The 17629-nt window shown below is 45.8% G+C and overlaps 1 protein-coding gene across 1 annotated transcript in view; it reads left to right on the forward strand.

The window, feature by feature from the left end:
• GAD1 (glutamate decarboxylase 1) overlaps positions 1-16396 on the forward strand; it is a 43214-nt gene extending 26818 nt beyond the window's left edge. The window contains exons 7-16 of the mRNA XM_040972091.1: positions 586-701; positions 2099-2178; positions 2406-2460; positions 3734-3850; positions 4918-4982; positions 8927-9005; positions 9875-10024; positions 12400-12507; positions 13892-13981; positions 15030-16396. Of these exons, the coding sequence (XP_040828025.1) occupies positions 586-701; positions 2099-2178; positions 2406-2460; positions 3734-3850; positions 4918-4982; positions 8927-9005; positions 9875-10024; positions 12400-12507; positions 13892-13981; positions 15030-15203 (1034 nt within the window). The 3' untranslated portion in view covers positions 15204-16396. The remainder of the gene's footprint in view (positions 1-585; positions 702-2098; positions 2179-2405; positions 2461-3733; positions 3851-4917; positions 4983-8926; positions 9006-9874; positions 10025-12399; positions 12508-13891; positions 13982-15029) is intronic.
• The last annotated feature ends 1233 nt before the right edge of the window (positions 16397-17629 follow it).

Here is a 17629-nt window from a genome sequence, read left to right on the forward strand (position 1 = left end):
TCAGGCAGCGTACATATTTGCCTGTTTAATTGTTGGGTAATTAATGCAAAAGTGACGAGTCTGTTTCAGGTGCTTAGATGGTTCTCGTCATGCCTACTCAGTCATGAGTTTGCTCTTACTTTAATGAACTTAGAGCTCTCCTAAATGACTCCACAGCTAAGTGAGGCTGATCCTTGAAGGGAGTTTTCAGGCAGGTGGCCCAGCAATGTCCCTGTTTCCTTCTGTTACTTTCTCCTCCTCTTTCTGCCTTAAGGAACAGATTCATCTTTATTCAGTAAACTGAGCAGAAAGTGGACTCGGGAGGGTTGTAACTCACTCTCCCTTCCTAGCTGCTGCTGCTGTGTCTGCATAGAGTTCTGTTTAGACTTAAGGTGGGGACACTAAAGTATGTAAGCCACCTCCTAGGTAGCTTTGGTCATGACTGTTACTGCGTGTAGTCACATGGCAAGGAGTCCAGAGGGAAGCCCTGGCAATAAGAAAGTGACCAAAAGCTAACAGATACCCTTCCCTTTCCTGATCTCTCTTGCCTCTTGAGACCCCAGCTCAGCCTTCCTTACACCTCCCTATCTGTCTGTTTGCCCACAGGGGGAGCCATTTCCAACCTGTACAGCATCATGGCTGCCCGCTACAAGTACTTCCCGGAAGTTAAGACTAAGGGCATGGCTGCCGTGCCCAAACTGGTCCTCTTCACCTCAGAGCATGTGAGTTGAAGGGTGCTTACTCATGGTTTGTGGTGTTTTCCAAGGGACTATCTAACTTTTAAAAAAAGTGGGTAAGCCTATTATTTCCACATTGTTTGCTTCATGTGTCTGAGGTAAAGGGGGATTTTAAGGGAGAAGTCTCCCACCTACCCTAGGCCCCTGATGTGGGGCATGCTCCAAGGGTCTTGCTCAAGTGGTTTTGATAGTTCAACAGTTATGAATTGCTGCCAGTCTCGCCATTCTATGCACGATGAGGTCGTTGAAGAATCTACTGATTGACATGGTCCATCTTAGAGTCTCCATTTGCCCAGTTTTTCACTGCCAACATATGGCTGAGGTGGTTGATTGACCTGTTCTGTCCTCTGTCTTTTCATGGTTAGGGTTCTGAGTCCGGCAGTTCAACTGGGGGAATCCCCAAAGATACTTAGTCTGATGTGTTCCCAGACCAGATTCTTGTGTGTACTAGCAAGTACAGGGCCCGGCCCAATCCCTTGCCCTAATCAGCTGGTGGTTGCAATTGCTGGCTGGGTCGGTTCTGTTTCCAGTGCTTTCTTCCACTGGAACTAATGGGTGTTGCAGCCCATCCTGGTTCTGCCCAGCACACACTCGACCCTCACATAAACCAGTGGGAGCTGCAGCCTAGTCAGAGCAACCCACAATATCCCCCAACAGGCCCTCCCCCTATCCTGGTTTGCCTACTAGGCCAGTCTGTCCCACATCCCGTTCGGCTCTCATACATGTCAATGGACATTGAAACCTAGTTCAACCCAACGAGTCCGACTATCCAGCCCACACAGATGTTGTTGAGTGCCTTTCTGTCTAGCCACCCCAGCCCCATCCTGGTTTTTGTGCCCTCCAGTGGGGGTGGTAACCCAAAAGGAAGGAGCCCACTATTTCCCTTCTAGGCTACTCCCACTCTCGGATCATGCACTCTCCTGGTGATTCTGCAGTTTTATTTGACAGAATTAGCCCCCTGTGCCAGCATCTGCCAGTTATACTGCAGCAAAGCCCAACCAATGCTCACCCATTCTGATTTATGCTTGCACCAATAGAAACAGTCAGCCCAGACTGGCTTTTCCCTGATCTAGCTCACATGTGGCGCACAGGTGTTATAGCCTTGCCTAGTCTGGTCTGCCCCCATCCCAGCTCGCACTCTGCAGTGGGAGTAGCCGTCCAGCAGGGGAGCACCTCCATATTCCCCTTGCCAGCTCTGCCTCCTCCCTTCCTGGTTCTCACATGTGCTAGTTGGGTGTTGCAGTTACATCTGGTACAGGTAACCTCACCTTGGCATTCCATAATGGTTTTTGGTTGCGCCCAAACCTGGCTTGACCCACACTCTGTTCTGGTGCTTGGATGGGACTATCTAACTTTTAACATTAAACCTCTGTTTGCTGTAGAGTCATTATTCCATCAAGAAAGCTGGGGCAGCACTTGGCTTTGGAACTGACAATGTGATTTTGATAAAGTGCAATGAAAGGTAGGCAAAGGAGAATGAATATTAGGTTCTTGATATATGAAATGTGTTCACCTGTTAAATTTGTTTTATTGTGCTTAAGGACTGGCTCAGTACAGTGTGCCAAGCTGCTAATGGTCTGTTGAAAATATTCGATTAAATTGTTTTTTTTTTCTGCTGCTGCTCAAGTTTTTCATTCACAATCTCATTGATTTTTCATCTTAATTTCTGTCCTTTTGCAATTATTACAGGGGGAAGATCATCCCAGCTGACTTAGAGGCGAAAATTCTTGAAGCCAAGCAAAAGGTATAGTCTTCATGGTATCTAAAGTCCAGTAAATACAAATACTTAACAATACTGGCTTTGTGTCCCAGACAATGAAAGTCCTTGATAATGTAGATCATTTTATTGTGTTGTAAAGTTTTATTATCAGATATTTACTTGTTTCTAACCTGCAGAATGACTTTAGAGTTGTGGCTACATCCTGCTTTTTTTGTTTCAAAGGATTAGTTTGGCATTTTTCTTTAATAAATAAAAACCATCTGGCCATCATGAAGCTATACCCTGATTGAGCTTTTCAGTAGTTAGGTATAGGCTTATTTTAACAAATACTATTCCAGCTTAGGATTCTATTTGGCTAGGTACTTCTACATCCTGGCCAATGGCCCCTGTTACTTGGCAGATCCAGCCTCAACAAATTCCATTAAACAAACAAACAAAAATTCATAGAACAGATGTATTCACAAGTCACTTCCATGCAGATGTCAGGCCGTTTACCAGGCTGTTGTTCTGGTCACATTCCTGTAGCATTTCCTCTGTTTGTAGTTATTTGTTGGGGTCTCAACAGGTGATGTAGATGGAAGTGTTTCAATGACTTGAGCCAAGAATCTGAGATGGAGCTCAACCTTGGAAAAGAAACAAAAGACTAGCAGATTTCCCCACAATCTGTGTTCTGTTACTCCATTTCCTCATTTATTTCATGACCATGTCAACATTTCACTATATCCACTACTGTGTTTTAGTTTGTGTAGTATGTAGATGTATCTTAAATAAGCCAGCAATACTTCAGTATAATTATTATATCAGTCCCCTTAGAACAGTCCAGCACCCAAAAAGAATAAAGTTCAGATGATCTCCAGAGCTATTGCCCATCACTCCAAACTTTTACAATGACCCTTCCCTTCTTTATTCTTCTGCCACAAGAAATCACTGTTATCAGATATACTATAAGTTCTTATTTAGACTTGCTGTTGTCTTTCACTGTTCATTCCCCACTAGAGTGTAAATTCCACCATGATAGGATGCTTTCTTTGTTGTGCTTGCCTCTGTATCCATAATGTCTGCAGCAGGGCCTGGCATCTGAAAATCACTCAAATATATACATTTCTATATATATTGTTGGCTAAATGAATGTATGAGTGAATGGAACAACAGAGAACACCAACACAGTGTCTGATCCACAGCAGTTTGGCTGGGCACTGTTGGAAATCAGTGCTGCTGCAGTCCTTCTGTTTCCTGTGGAAATATGCAAAGGAGAAACGTGACAAAGACTGACACTCCCACTTCTGTTAACTTGCAGGGGTATGTTCCTCTTTATGTCAATGCGACCGCAGGCACGACTGTTTATGGAGCTTTTGACCCAATACAGGAGATTGCAGATCTTTGTGAGAAGTACAACCTCTGGCTGCATGTCGATGTAAGTGCCACAGCTCACAGGCGACTCAGTCTGTTTTGGTGCTGGGGAGGGCAGCTCTCCTAGCACCCTAGCCAGCTCCTCTTGCATGCCATGTTAGTTCCAGCTCTTCTTTGACCCCCAGCCAACCACTTGTTTCTGATACTTCCTGTGGACCTGGACCATCCTCTGGGGCTGAGCCAGTACTGACCTTCCTGGCCAGTTGCTCTCTTCTGTGGTTCATCCTAGATTATAGTCTCCATGTCCTATCCAGGTAGCTTTGTTGGGTCCAATGATTAGAGTCAGATGTAGTTGATTTCAGACTGGGGTGAGAGGGCAGTGGGAAATACAACAGATAAAAAGTGCCATTGGTGTGCCTATCCGGGTACTGGTGTTTACTCTAGCCACCTGATATTTCTGTTTAAGACTGTGGGTCTGCCTACGTGTGATATACATCAAGCAGTGTGTGGAAGACTTTAACAACTAAGAAATTTAGTCCTGAATTTTCCCAGCAACATGCAAAGGAAGCATTTTCACATATGGGACTGGGTACATTTTGTTTTTCCTCTGTCTGTGCACTTAGCGACTGAAGTTCTTAGAGCTGACTGGTGCGGTCATCTGTCCTGGGGCAGAGTAAGCAAAAACTGTTGCTGTGTCCCATGGCATCCAGAGATCCAGGGAGCTGAGCAAGAATTATGTGACACCCAGAAACACATCTTGCCATGGCAGGAGCTGTCATGGGACCTCCAAACCTGGCAGGAGCTGCTTCTCACTGCCCTTTTCAGGAACTGTTAGAATGAATGCTGCTTGAGGAAGCAGAGGCATCAGTGAGCAAGCCTGGGGCCTTAGCTGAGATTCCAGGGCCATCCTAGGGGGCTGGTCCAGTGAGCAGGTGCTGTTCTCAGACGTGACTTTACCTGCATCCCTGGGCAGCTACTCTAACATCAACCTGGAGGAACTTTTCGAAAAGAAATGTCCCATGGCGAAGCATCACAACCGCCCTTCTGTCAGAGAAGCTTGCTTGTTGCCTGGGAGTTATTTCTCATGTAGCAAGACTGCATCACTGTGCCTCTCTGTCTCTGTCCTTGCAGGCTGCTTGGGGCGGAGGGCTGCTCATGTCGCGGAAGCACCGCCACAAACTCAGCGGCATTGAAAGGTAGGGGCCAGTGCGAGGGGCCGCTGCTCCTCCCTCTGGGGCAGCAAGCGTAGGGCACTGTGACAGCTGCCACCCCTCTCTGCTCTGCTCCCCAACATCTTATTTCAGTCTGTTTCTGTGCATTTCAGTTTAGCTGGTGGTTAAGGAGCACTTATTATAGGATCTGTTTCCCAGCCAAACAACTTCTCAAGGAGTTGGCAGTTTAGCTAGGGAATAACTCAAGCAGTTACAACATGGTGGGGTGCATGGAACTATAAAGATTGCAGGTTCCCAGGTGGAAGAGAAGAGAGGCTGCAGAGCAGGGTGGCTTGGAGGCTACACTAGAGTTGGCCAAGGGCTCAGGTAGGGCCGCTGGACAGTGGCTTGCTTAACTTCTGTCTTGGTCATCATTTGAGTCAAGTGGGTGATCTGAGTGAAATAGGATCTTGACCTCACTCCTGGGTGCTGACCCATGATGAACTCATGTAGATTCCTTCCATATATGGTCTTCCAAAGGTTCACAGAAAAAGCAGAAAAGGAGAAGTTTGTTAAATTTTGAAATGCTTCACAGTAGGTTTTTTTTTTTTTTTCATTTTTTGGTGAACTTTTTACTGAGTACCACTGAACACAATGTGTCTGCCAGCATGGATGTGACTGTTCAGTTACCTGTTTTCCTTTCAACCATCTGTGGGACTTTTTTTGTAAAAACGATGCTTGTGAGGCCATTTCTATGGTGCAGTGGGTTGGGATGCCACCTGTAACACCAGTATCTCCTATGGGCACCTGATGAGTCCCGGCTGCTCCACTTCTGGTCCACCTCCCTGCTAATGGCCTTGGAAAAGCAGCAGAGGATGTGGAAGATCCGGGAGAAACTTCTGGCTTCTACCTAGCCCGCTCCAGCTATTGCAGCCATTTGAAAAGGGAACGAGCAGATTGGAAGGTCTCTCGCTCACTCTCTCTCCCTTTCTATATAGAACTCTGAATTTTAAAAAGAAATTGATCTTTTAAAATAAAATAATGCATGTCTGAAATAGGCAGGAAAAATTAGGCTGCATACAGAAAGGATTATCATTGAAGAAGTTTGCCCTCCCAAAGCTTACATTACACGGGGCCTAGATCATAAATACTAGTAGGTCTCTAACGTGTCGCTTTGTAAAGAAAAATGAAACAAGGTTAGGTAACGGTGAACACAAAATAAGCTAAGTTCTAAAGTTGTATCAGTTTATTTGAAAGAGCGACAGAGAGACAAAGAGAACCATGCACTGTTCACTCCCCAAATGCCTGCAACAGCCAAGGCAGGGGTGGCCAGGCCGAAATCAGGAGCCTAGAACTCCATCTGGCTTCACATGTGGGTGGTCCCAGCCCAAGTGCTGGGCCATTTTCTGCTGCCTCCCAGGCACCTTAGCATGGAGCTGGATCAGAAACAGAGACAGGACTCAATCTCAGGTAGTCCGACATGGGAGGCGCAGCTCCCAAGCCGCAGCTTAGCCTGTTAGGTCACAAGGCCCACCCCACTTTATGTCATTTCATGCCATGTCTGAGGCCTTTCTAGGGGATGACAGTCAGCAGATACTCAGAGAGAGACAGGGTCAAGGTTCTCTGAGGAATGTGCTAGACTGTGGGAATGACGAGATTTATGGCAGGGCTGGTTCTTGGTGAGAGGAGGACCAACAGAGTTGCTGACAACTGGAGCAAAGTGGGAGAAGTGAGAGAACCCACCAGGGTCTGAGATGTGAATAGGAGCAGGTATGAGGGAAGCACACCAGTGACACCTTGTGACGAAGCTTTTGTTCCTTTTGCTGTGCCTCCTCACACAGACTGAGACTGGCTCCTTGAAACATGATTGTCCAACCCTATACCTTGGAGGATGGCACACATGACATGTAGAGCCAGCCCCACTACAATTTAGAATTTTCAGGCTATTTTTATTTTTCATCTCTGAGCCTGGGAAAACTTGAAGCATTTTGTGTTAGATTTTTTTTTTCTTGCCGACGTTGTAAAGGTCATATGGGTTGTAAAGGAAACCAATCCATGATGTGTCTTACTGCTTTCCATTTGTAGCAGTAAGGAATCATTCGCTTTAAACCCTCATGGCATTCAGAAGACTATTTAAGACATTTGATGAGATCTAAATAGGATCCTTTTGATGACTCAGCAAATGATAGCAGTGAGAAATTGATCAAGTTCATTACCATTTAAATATGATACACCCTGCCTCTTGTCCACAAGATAAGTTAACTTTTCTTAGCACTATCCCCAGTTGTCTTTCACAGAGGTCTTTATAGTGCATGTAAGGGAAAGCACCACACACAGCGCACTTACACATTGAGTTGTGTTCCCTCTACAGGGCTTAAGCAAGGTGGAGAGTTTACAAATCATACAGGGGTCTAAATCCAGAGAGGGTTGCGGCCATCTGATTCTGAGACATTACCATGTCAAGGGAAGGCACTCTATGGGAGTCAGAACACGTAGTCGAGCCAGGCCCCACTGGAAAAGGAATCTGAAACCACTGAAGCCGACTGCTCAAGTTTTGATCATTATACATTACACTTAGTCATTTCTGTAATGTCCTAGCAAGCGTGCTCCTTCACTAGCTAATTGTGTCTGACAGACTGGCGTGGTTGCTAGGAGACCATGCTTGTTAAACCATCATTGCAGCCCAAAACTGGCAAAATCTTGCACACTTAGCATGTAAACAACACTGCGAGGTAGACATAGTCTAGAACAGTCCAACTCCTTTGCTTTCAGCTGTTACTCTTTATCTTGGCCCAGGAGTAGCTAGGTCAGCACCATCTTCCAGCCCATTGCACTAAATAAGAGCAGGAAGGCAGACAGCAGCGACGTGTGGAGTGGTTAGGCACCCTGGCTCTGCAGTTAGACTCCTTGGACTTGTGTCTTGGCTTCACTGCTTCCCAGCTCTTGTGGCTTTAGGGCATTCCTGAGGGATCTGCAGAAAGTTCATGGGAGGGCCCGGCGCGGTGGCGCAAGTGGTTAAAGGTCCTCGCCTTGCACGCCCGGGATCCCATATGGGCGCTGGTTCTAATCCCGGCAGCCCCGCTTCCCTTCCAGCTCCCTGCCTGTGGCCTGGGAAAGCAGTGGAGGACGGCCCAAAGCTTTGGGAACCTGCACCCGTGTGGGAGACCCGGAAGAGGCTCCTGGCTTCGGACCGGCATAGTATCGGCCGTTGCGCTCACTTGGGGAGTGAATCATCGGATGGAAGATCTTCCTCTCTGTCTCTCCTCTCTGTATATCCGCCTTTCCAATGAAAAAAATAATAAAAATAAATCTTTAAAAAAAAAAAAAAAAAAAAAAAGAAAGTTCATGGGAAATGTGCATTATGAAAGAGTGTGTATTTCCATGTTTGGGGGCGTCAAATAAATTTACTTTTTCATTCTATTTTTCCATGAGCTTTTTGAAAGGCCCTCCTATTTCACCTTTTTGTGCATCGGTTTCTCCATCTGAAACGGAAGTGATAATGGGGCTGGTGTGAAAATTACATACGCTGGAGCACTTCTGCATTTTCTATTAACTTGTTTTATCCTTCATTCAGCACTGTGAGCTGGACATTCCCACTTTTTAAATAGGAAAACTGAGGCACAACAGAATGATGTAAGCTCATCCAAGCTAGCAAAAGTCATGACCAGGCTCCAGATTTGTACAGTCTGATTCCAAAGCTTGGAATGCCCCAGTGATATGATCCCTGCAGCTCTCAGGACAACTGGACACATTCTAAGCGCCTCATGAGCATCAGCTGTTAGGGTGAGCAGTGACTCAGAGGGGACGGTCTGCAGTGTGGAAGCCTGAGAGTGCCTGGAAGTGTTCTGTACCTGATTTGTCTGTTGTGGAAAACAGGCATTGAAAACACTGAGCAGGGAGTTGACATCGGTGGTGTTTTCTTTTGAGAGACTGAATGCCTTTTGTAGTTCCTATGCCTACTCCCCTAAGGCATCATGTGCTTCTTTCAGGGCCAACTCTGTCACCTGGAACCCTCACAAGATGATGGGCGTGTTGTTGCAGTGCTCGGCCATTCTCGTCAGGGAGAAGGTCTGTACTCCCCCGGAGTGGCTGGGGGCCTGCACACTTGGTAGCAGAAGGACATGTCTTCCCAGCATGGCAGCCCATTGTCCCTTCCTGCCTTTGTGGTTATCCTGGCTTCTGCCCTGCATGCTTGCTGCTGACCATCCTTACTTCTTATTCAGTTGATAGCAGGTGCTCAAAGGAAATTGTGGGCACGGAGCATCCCTTCGTGTTTGCACAGACCAGGGTGGGAGCGATGGGCTGAAGCATCCAATCAGTTCTTCCTGGGTGAAGATGGAAAGTATTCTCTGGAATACCCTTTGAGCACAGTTTATGGTCCCAAAGCGGAAGTAGGACCAAAGCTGTGAATAGCAACTTAGGAAGGTTAGCCACCAAGTTTTGATACACTCTTCCCTTCTGTACATAATGAACTACGGGATCATGACCTTCAGTGTTTCATCACTCAAATACACCTGCCTGCTGGGGCATTCTAGAAGTCTCCAGTCAGGAGGAACTACAACCTGTACAAGCCCTTTACTCTGCTCATATGAGTCTGTGCCACTCCCTGAGGAAGTTTACACCTCTAACCCCCCACCCATTGGATGCCACAACACTTCCCAGACTTTGAAATAACCCAGATGCCACTGAAAGCAACCATGGGGTGCTTGTAGTTAGGTCCCTGAGATCAAAGATGAGTCCAATCAGAGTGACAGAAGATGGGGCCAAGGTCTTTCCAAAGATGAATTCAGGTAAGGACATCAGAACAGGTGCAAGGTCTGGTGGGACCATCAGAGGCGAGGTTGTCTGTGATCCCTAGTTCCTCCTGCCAGCCAGCCCCGTGTCACAGTTGTGTTACATGTGAATACAAATATGGTCTTCTTGACTTCTCACGGTAGGGGCTACTCCAAGGATGCAACCAGATGTGTGCGGGGTACCTCTTCCAGCCAGACAAGCAGTACGACGTCTCGTATGACACTGGGGACAAGGCAATTCAGTGTGGCCGCCACGTGGATATCTTCAAGTTCTGGCTGATGTGGAAAGCCAAGGTATGGAACAGGGGTTCAGGACACAGAACAGAAATGTAGTTTGCAGACTGATCGGCAAAAGACAAAGTTGTATCACAGATAATTCACTGTGGGTGTGATCACTAGCTAGCTAATGGATTAACCGTGTTGTTTGTCTGCCTATTTCGTTCTGTTCAGTCTCTTGGATTTGAATGATTGTAAAGTTTTCTTGTAATTTCCTCTTATGATGAAAAATTATGCCAAGGCAAAGATTTCCACAGCAGTCCTTAGGGAAGTTGAAATTAGTGCAAAGAGAAAAGGTAGTGTGACTGCATTGCTCTGACAGGACCTCTGGAATGCTTGAGGAGGCCTTGTGCCACGAGAGGTAGAAGACAGATTGAAGTTCTGTTGAAATAATCACGTTCTCATTATCTGTACTTTATTCGCCATCTGAACGATGCAGGCCTTGTTCCTGAGAAACCTGACCAGGCTGCAATTTGGGGTGTCCACATGCATCACCCTGTTGACATTCCTGCGCTTCGGAGGGAAAAAGCTAATAGCTGGAATTTTCCCCAAAATTTGAGTCAGGGAGAGGACGACCATTTGACTATTTGCTCCAAAAGTATTTTTATGCCATCAAGTAAAAGCAGTCTTGATTTCACAGCTTCATTTCACACCCATTGTCTTTATCTACTGCCAGTTAGTTTTAGTCATTTCCAAGTTTGTGAGAATACTGAACACCCAAACAACAAAGTTTTCCATAAAAGTGTCTAGTCATATATTCATTCTGTTGGAAGATTTTAGCAGATGATTAGCTTTTTCCTCCTGAAATCATTTTCTTAACCAAAAAAACAATCCTAATTTGATTTTTATTGTAAAGTCGTCATAGGGATGTTAAGCACATAAACAACCATCCACTGCAATAAGAATCCTAATACCAGTTTGACCACATGGCCCATCTCCATCATTTTTTGTCTTAGCTTTGCCTACTAGTCAATCACCTGCTGAACCATCTTCAGCAGGGTTGGCTCACGGGCGTTGGTTGCCGAGGTGGGACCGTGGGGTGGCGGGCCAGCATGCATACTCAGCAGGAACACCACATTGGGAGTTTCCCTCTTTGCCAGTGTTGGACTCCACCCAGGCCTGTGAGCCATCTGCAAGTCAGCCTCATGCATCTGCTCTCCTTGTTAACACAGACCCACTCAGCAACCCTGCTACTGCTGTCGCAGCCCTGCTGACTTCTGAAATTCACACTCCACCAGTCTGTCAGTAGTCGGAGTTATTGGAATCTCCAGGCATGGACTGGGACCAGTGGCTTCCCCATCTGCCTGCCAGTCTGTCTCTGGAAGGGGTGATGATCATGTGCTGTGGGGAAGATAGCCTGCCTAGAAAGGTGTGGGAAGTGTTTAGTCAGGATACACCACTAGGGAAGAAGGAATCTAAGGCAGTATTGCTCACAATCTATAGGGAAATAAACCACTTATTTGCTCTTTTAAACTTTTTAAAATTATTTGAATTATGGAGAGGAGAGGAAAGGAGGGGAAGGAAGCGGAGGGGAGGGGAAGGGAGGAGAGGAGAGGAGAGGAGTGGAGAGGTGAGGTGAGAAGAAGAGAGGAGAGGACAGAAAGGGAAAGTGTGTGTGTGGGGGGGGGGGTAGATAGAGGAGTCAGAGATCTCTCTTGTGCTCTTCTGTCCTCAAATATCCCCAACCTGGGGCTGGGCCAGGAGAATCCCGGAGCTGGGACTCAACTGCATGGGTGCCAGTGTTGAAGCTCTTGAGCCATCATCGCTGCCTCTCAGAGTCTGTATTAAGATGAAGGAATAGGACAGGGAGCCAGGCCTCAAATTCAGGCACTGCAATGTGGGATGTGGGTGTCACAAGCCATGTCTCTATTGCTGTGTTAAACACCCAGCCCTAATTGCTTGTTCAAACCTCATAGACCAATGCAAAAAAGATGAAGGCTAGGAAAATGAAATTAAACATACAAAGCAGAAGCCACTATTTTTTGTATTAGATTCAGTAGACAGAAAGTGACTGTCAGATTGCTTTCAGGGTTTCTTTATTGCTTCATCTCCATTGCTGTACTGGTTACAGTTGGTGAACTGGCCTCAATGTGGATGACACTTGGAGTATCACCATCCTAAAACAGACCAAAAATGGGCCTCCAGCCCAGGCTGTGGCTAACCAGCAGGAAGTTACAAGCCCTGTTGAGAATAACTGCCCAAAGCCTAGAGTGCCTCGACAGCAGAGAGGCACACTTTATTTTATTGCAAGCAGAGCTGTGAAGAGGCTGTCTTTCTATCTCCCTCCAAGAATGTGTATTTCCTATAAACAAGAGCAGCTTAGCTTTCCCCAAGACCCATCACCAGAACATGCAACAGGTGACCAACAGCTGCACCTTTTCTCTTCAAAACAGGGTACAGTGGGATTTGAAAATCAGATCAACAAATGCCTGGAACTGGCTGAGTACCTGTATGCCAAGATTAAGAACAGAGAAGAATTTGAGATGGTATTTGATGGCGAGGTAGGTTGTTCTCATGGAGCAGGTGCAACGTGCTTCCAGAAAAACCACTGAGGGTGGTTCCTGAAACCACATTTCTCCACCTTTACCCAGGTGAACCCATTCTTTAATTCCCTTATGTTCATGACATTTGCTGCTGAGAGCTTTTAGGTGACTTTTTCCTTCCACCCCTTCCCAAACTGATACTGTCAGCCAGTGCTTTGCAGCCAAGGGGAGCCCTCCTTGCCTGCCAGGACAGAACAATTCTTCATTCTAGGGTTGGCCTTGTGTTGAATCCCCATGACAAAGTGCTTTTTTAGTTCCAAGAAGCTTACAGGTTGGGGCTGTCCTAGCTGTCCGATACTGCTTCTAAAATGAGGCTCTACTTTGCATAGATTCATTGTGACATGGCTAGAGAAGATCACCGCTGCCCTTGAGGCCACCTCCACATCGTGAAGGACCAGGGAGCTTCCAGAAGTTTATGGAAAATGCATATTAGAAAAAAACCCATGTAGGACTTCGAACACATTTGCACCAAAATGAATTTAAGTTATAATTCTACTTTCTGTGAAGTTTTGAAAAGTATCTCCATGTTTATCATATCACTGATATGCTGGATCCTATGCCAAGGACTGGCTTATATTGTATTGACCAGGACAAATACTGCCTCTGCCCTGACGGGGCTCACCACTGAAGGAAGACAGATGGAACAGGAGCCAGGGTTGAAGGAAAGAGAACGCCACTCAGAAATCACACAATACTCATAGAACACCACTTACATTTATTTATTAGACAGCCTGTATCTTTATGAAAATAGTCGAGTCACCAAATGAACAGAAGAGTCCTGAGCAATTAACATCAATGAAATAATGCGCATATATCTGACCTCTGAGGTCTTACTCTGATTGATTACACATATAATCAGTATATAATTAACTCTTATATATGCTAATACTCATGGTCTATGTAACACAACAAGCATGATGCCTGAAATGAAGTAGAAGTGGGCACAATGTTAGTAAACAATAAGGAGGGAGGGAGGGACTAAAGAGCTATAATAGAGGCTCAATAAAATGTCATCACCAGTAAAATAAACTATGACAGGCACTTTCTCCATGTACAGAAGTAGAACACCACCAAATGGATCAGACCATTTTTGGCCCGTGTCCAAAATGTAATTATTTGCAACATCTCAATGTTTAGAGATGGTGTTATCTAGAGAATTAGACCTGACTGGATAAACCAGATCTTCTCCCTAAGCAGAAGTAACAGCACCGTTGAGATACACCCAGTTTCTTTCAGGGGTCTGAGAGCTCTCCATGAAGGGCACATGGGTTTGGAGACTACTTTCTTTCAGGGGCTCATCATTCTGCTTGTTTTGTTTGCTTGTTTGTTAATGTCTCTGCAGCCTGAACACACCAACGTCTGTTTCTGGTATATTCCACAAAGCCTCAGGGGTGTTCCTGACAGCCCTGAGCGAAGGGAAAAGCTCCACAGGGTATGTGTGTACATGGCCTCACTTGTCTCATCTAATCCTCTGTGGGTTCCATGGCTGCTCAGGAATCTCCCGCCAATGTGCTTTTCTGATGGGGAAGAAAGAAAAGATAGAAACTTGGGATGGGCTTTGCATGAGGTGGTTTTGAGTGCCATCTTGGTGGTTTTTCTCTTGGGTGTGCATTGTCCCCTGGTGGTGGTTCAGGGAGGTGTGCAGGCTGCCTCAGGTGGATGTTCTTAGGTGGGCAGGTGAATGATATTCCTAGGAACACTCTGGATTCAAGTATATCTACTATACTACCTTGCACTGAGCTCAGATCTGACGTAGGTCCATCTAGCCATTGAATTTTTTATCCAGTTTATTCATTGCCTTAAATTTATGCACTGTTTCATTCAGCAATTTTTTTAAAAAAAAGATTTACTTATTTATTGGAAAGTCAGGTACACAGAGAGGAGGAGAGACAGAGAGGAAGATCTTCTGTCCGATGATTCACTCCCCAAGTGAGCGTAATGGCCGATGCTATGCCGATCTGAAGCCAGGATCCAGGAACTTTTTCTGGGTATCCCACACGGGTGCAGGGTCCCAAAGCTTTGGCCTGTCCTCGACTGCCTTCCCAGGCCACAGGCAGGGAGCTGGATGGGAAGTGGAGCTCCCGGGATTAGAACCGGTGCCCATATGGGATCCCGCGGCGTTCAAGGCGAGGACTTTAGCTGCTAGGCCACGCCACTGGGCACCAGTCAGCAATTTGTTAAACATAGTTTGTGTGCCTGAGTTGCAAAGAAACAAGCCTTGATTTGCATTGTTCCCTATAAGAGTGTTTTTTTAAATGTTGTTTTCCTTTTTTCATTTTATTACTGCTCTATGATTGACTTTCAAAATTCAGCCCCACAGTACTTTTTGAGGGAAAAACGGGATAGTCATTAGATGTTAGCCTCCAAAGACCCATGCACAAAATAAGCTGGGTAGAGTTGCTGGGGGGAAAAAAAAGAGAGAGAGAGAGAGTGTGTTGCTGTTGGTTTTGAGTGCTGTTTTGTGTGTTTTCCATCACAAGGTGGCTCCAAAGATCAAAGCTCTAATGATGGAGTCAGGCACCACCATGGTTGGCTACCAGCCTCAGGGGGACAAAGCCAACTTCTTCCGGATGGTCATCTCAAACCCGGCTGCAACCCAGTCAGACATCGACTTCCTCATTGAGGAGATAGAAAGACTGGGCCAGGACCTGTAAGCACCCATGGCAGAACCCGAGTTGGTGGGGCATTGCCATTCCCCTGAGGCCTCCTAGAGCAAACCTCCATGTGTTACGGAAACACACAGGCCATTCCATGGAGGGAAAAGGCAATCTGTCGACGACAACCATTCAATCCTTCCTTGAGCTTGTTTGTTGTAGTTAGCAGGACTTAGGTTCTTTTTCAGCAGTTGCACATTAGGAGCACAGTACATATGTACAGTTATCTAGACCGCTCTCTATATGTACGTATAGCGAGTGGACTTAGTCTTACGCCACAGCATGTAACTGAGGGGCTAAACATGCTATAATCCAGCTTGTCCATCATCTGCAGACCAGATGTTTTTCAAAATGCCATGTCCCAGGAGAGTGGTCCTCTGTCAGTGCTTCTCTCCTACCTGAAGTAATGATGGATGAGAACAGGCACCAGTAGCTGACAGGAGTCACACCCTCCCCATTAGTGTCCAGCTACGGGAAAGCAGAACGGAGTCCTTGTTACAGGTGTACTATGGCCGTATTTTTAGAGATTATTTTGTGTAGATTGTGTAAATTATTGTCATGGGGGGGAGTGGGGGAAGGAAGAACTCAAGTAATGATTTCAATAACTTTAATTGTAGGTGAGTGCAAATATTTGCTTATTTATATTCAGAGATTTATCATGTTAAAGAGCATCTTGTATTTTCCTCCCATTTGTAATGTATCTTATTTATATATTAATGAAGTAAGTTCTGAATACTGTTTATGGTATTTCTGTGCTTTTGTGAGCCAAAGAGAACAGATTATTATTCGTGAGACTTGTATTTATCTTAGAGTGCCCTTACACCAATGATTTTAGCATAAATATACTGTGTGCAAATGAACTCTTATACTGTACATAGAGTAATGTATATGGAAATCCTATTCCTTCACAGCATCTACCCTCTCTCACCCTCTGTATCTGGCTGTGTTGTCTTGGTGTCCCCTATGCCTTTGTAGCAACTATTGGGTCATACCTGGGCCTCCCATAATTTTGTAGTGTTCATGACCAATCCCTGTGACTCGCTTAGCTGAAACCTAAGGCAATGTTTCTGAAGATCTCAGACAAATTGACCAGACTCACAACTGTCTTGAAAGAAAGGAAATCCACACTGTGTGCTTTAGAATATTCAAGAAGAATTATAAGTAAATAAAAATATTCTCCATGGAGAACTGAAACAAAACGTTCTTCCGGTTTGTGTTTCTGGTTGTGGTTTCTTGGGTCACGCAGGGCCTGTCCCTCTGCCGCTGGGTGCTGTGCTGGACCTGGGAAGGTGAGACTTGACACCCTGACGTGGGTTCCTGAGCCTCTCATCTAGAAAGTCACTGATGGTAGTGCAAGAAAACATGTTGTTTAAGGCTTGAGGAAGGAAAGTCTTCCTGTTTCTTACTCTCCTGTGTTCAGTTTTTAAGCCCATCCAACCAGGTATTCCACAAATATTGCCTCCTGTGCTGTGTTAGACACTCAGGTGACCATGGTGTGCGTGACAAAAATCCCTGCCATGCACCACAGTCACTGTGGACAACCAGTCTCTGCAGACGCTGCTTAAGCTTGTACATTGGCTCCAGTTCACCTCCTTAGTACTGTTGTCATTAGAGCATTCTACGGTATTCCTTTAAACTCGAACACTACCATCTCGTTCAACTGGAATACAAGGCGTTTCCTGTCTAGCACATGTAGGAATTAGAGAAGAGCCTTTCGCCATTAGCACACTGCTTGTATGATTGCAGTCAAGCTGACCAAGGCCGACGCCCAGGGGTGACCCTCTGTCCTTCTCTCACCGCTCCTTTCACCTCTTCCTGTGGGTCTTTTCGTTGTTCCTGCTTCATATTCAGGTTAATCTTGCAATAGCTTTTCTGGCCTCTTAGGCAGTTCCATTTCCATGCAGGCATTGTCAACTTTTTAAAAAACTGTTGCCATCCCACAAATGGGATCCTGCGGTTTTAATTTGCTTTTTTGTGAGGAAGTTTTTGGAAGGATTCTCCTGGGATCCTGCAACCCTCACTGCAAGACTTCGAGCCCCTCCTGAAGAAGGTCTCTCCTGCAACCACGTAGGATTTGGACGCCCTGCCCTGGGCCCCTGGCAGTCCGCTGTGGCCAGACCTCAGGTAAGACTCCTTCTCCTTTAAGCAAGATTGTCAGGTGGATCCCTTTGATTCAAAATCAGGTATTATGGGTTATAGAAGAGAGGTTTTTTTTTTTTAAGAACATATATGTGTAAAATAATGGAGAGCAGTAATGCTGCCCTTGAGTACCAGCACTCAGCTGATAGACCAGAACGTCATCATACGAGCTCACCAACTGCGTCGTTTCATTCCTAGCTGAATACCTGCCTCCTCAGGAGGTGATCACTGTTTCAAATTTTGTGTTAATCACTCTTGTTTTTTCCTAACATTTTACCACATATATA

The sequence above is a fragment of the Ochotona curzoniae genome, unplaced genomic scaffold (genome assembly GCF_017591425.1).
Source record: "Ochotona curzoniae isolate NIBS_2020 unplaced genomic scaffold, NIBS_Ocur_1.0 contig_2210, whole genome shotgun sequence".
NCBI classification, from domain to species: Eukaryota; Metazoa; Chordata; class Mammalia; order Lagomorpha; family Ochotonidae; genus Ochotona; species Ochotona curzoniae.